This window comes from Austrofundulus limnaeus, unplaced genomic scaffold (assembly GCF_001266775.1).
Source record: "Austrofundulus limnaeus strain Quisiro unplaced genomic scaffold, Austrofundulus_limnaeus-1.0 Scaffold355, whole genome shotgun sequence".
Taxonomy (NCBI): domain Eukaryota; kingdom Metazoa; phylum Chordata; class Actinopteri; order Cyprinodontiformes; family Rivulidae; genus Austrofundulus; species Austrofundulus limnaeus.
The window spans coordinates 21,672-24,091 of NW_013952757.1; the positions used below are offsets into that span (position 1 = coordinate 21,672).

Below are 2,420 nucleotides of genomic sequence, written 5' to 3' on the forward strand. Positions count from 1 at the left end.
TTTTTTTAAGCCAGTGGTTGAAGCAAAACACAGCGTATGAGCGCTTTCAGCACAAAGAAACACTCCCATGAACTTCTGACCAATCACACAATAAAGGTCTTATGTGGAGGAGGTACCTCACATGGTTGATCAGCTGTTCCTGCTGWCCGGTACCAGCTTCAGCTCAACTACAGCTGGACCCTCCCCCCGCTGTCGGTGTCTCCTGTTATTCCCGTAACGTCAAGAGAATCGCGTTTCTTTTTCTACGTCTCCAGACAACATCACTAAAACTAGTTGATAACCGAATAACCACAACTTTCCCGATAGAAGACATCCTGGAATGTGTAGTCCCAGCGAGTTTGTGACTTCACTTCCTCTTTCCTACAGACATGCGCCTGACAAAATGACACTTTGCGTAGCCTGGCTTATTCACTCAAATTAAAAGAAAGATTTCTGTATGCGCATCGTTATCCGGAACATCACCAAAATTTATTGGTGTGTTCCTTTGGCCAATGCCCACCTGTGATAAAAATTACATAACAATCCGTCCACAAGTTTTGGAGTAATGTTGTCCACAGACAGACAGACAGAATGACAGACAAATGTAACCGAAAACATTACCTCCTCCCTTGGTGGAGGWAATAAAGATTTTAAAAAATAAATACAACCATTGTTGAGCATGGTGGTGGTGTGGTGATGATCAAATGTGAAGACATCTGTCTGAGAGCTGAAGCTAGGACCAAACAGAGAATAATGATCTCAAACAAAGCAGCAAATCTACAACAGATGCTGAAAGTAAACTGGGTTTATTCTGTTAAATTTTATTTTTAYAATCAACTTTAATGTTTATTACTTTATCATAGTGTCTTCTATGATATATGCATTTGTTTTTAGATATTTTTAGTAAAAAAATCTGGCGAGCTGCACAGACTCCACATGCCTGCTCACCCCTGATAAATTCTGCTGTTTGTTCACCGTCTGTCTGTTTCAGGGTTGATCACTGGAACAATGAGAAGGAGCGCCTCGTTATCATCACAGACAACTCTCTCCTGATCTTCAAGTATGACTTTATTTTGCTGCGCTGTGAGCAGATCCAGAGGATCCAGCTGAACTACGTGGACCGCATCTCTCAAGGCTCCTTCAGTTTCCCAAAGCATTCCCTGCTCAAGTAAGTGGAGCCATAAAATGTCCTGCGTCAAACTCACAACACTCAGGCCAGTGAGTTCCAGTTGAGTGGCATAAACTGGTGAACTTATTTATTGCAAGTGTAATCGCATAAACCCAGGGTCACACTTAGAACTGTTCATCCTTTATTCTTTTGTTTTCATCTCAGTTTTTCCATTCACTACTCCTCCTTTGGAAAAATTWGTTAAAAATGTACATCAATACATGTGTAAAAAACTTTTTACACATAGCAGGATTTCGGTGTAATGAGTGAAAAAAACCCATCTCTACAGTAGCTCGTGCAGACCGGATTGTAGAAATAACATTAGAAATGGGTCAAAATAATTTGGACCTTATGTGACTGAATAATAATATTTTTATTATATCATATACATATTCTAAACTGTTTGTTTTATGATTTTTAAAGATTTTACCACAGAATGTTRMACTTCYGAGCGRTCTAAACTTTACAAAACTTTACAAGCTTTTCCTTTTTCCACAGTCTTTACACTATAAGACACCTCTTCTTTATACCTATACTTCTTTCAACTAGTGTTTTCTCACTGCTATAGGACTTGACATGCCTGTGGCGTAAAGTTTTAAGAATTAAAATAAATATAATTTTTGGCTAGATAACACTATTTACAGTACCTATTGCAAAAGAAATGCCATGCCTCTGAGATGAACAGTTGTCGAGATGAGATATTTGCATGTGCAGAAACAGGAGGCGTTCCAATATTGTTGGCTGTGTCTGAGGTTGCAGCTGACATTCATCGCGGCCGACTTYAGCTGCAGTCAGTGTGGGCTGTAGGTCGCTCATGTCAGCTGCATAAACGGCTGTGAAATGAGAAGGTCTACCCTGCAAAAGACGTATGTTTGAGTTACTGCACCCATAACCATGGTGATACAKTTTATATCAGGTTCAGTAGGTTTTTGAAGGTATAACTTCACCAAATTCTGCTTTAATAGAGAGACGTTACATTTGCTGCAAGAGATTAATTATACTGTGTATATACTGTGCGTATATATACTGTATACACTCACCGGCCACTTTATTAGGTACACCACACTAGTAACGGGTTGGACCACCTTTTGCCTTCAGAACTGCCTCAATTCTTCGTGGCATAGATTCAACAAGGTGCTGGAAGCATTCCTYAGAGATTTTGGTCCATATTGACGTGATGGCATCACACAGTTGCCGCAGATTTGTCGGCTGCACATCCATGATGCGAATCTCCCGTTCCACCACAACCCAAAGATGCTCTATTGGATTGAGA

At 40.2% G+C, this 2,420-nt stretch overlaps 1 protein-coding gene across 1 annotated transcript in view; it reads left to right on the forward strand.

The window, feature by feature from the left end:
• Nucleotides 1-2,420, forward strand: part of tprg1 (tumor protein p63 regulated 1) — a 62,049-nt gene that overhangs the window by 21,321 nt on the left and 38,308 nt on the right. The window contains exon 4 of the mRNA XM_014023055.1: nt 971-1,147. Within this exon, the coding sequence (XP_013878509.1) occupies nt 971-1,147 (177 nt within the window). The remainder of the gene's footprint in view (nt 1-970; nt 1,148-2,420) is intronic.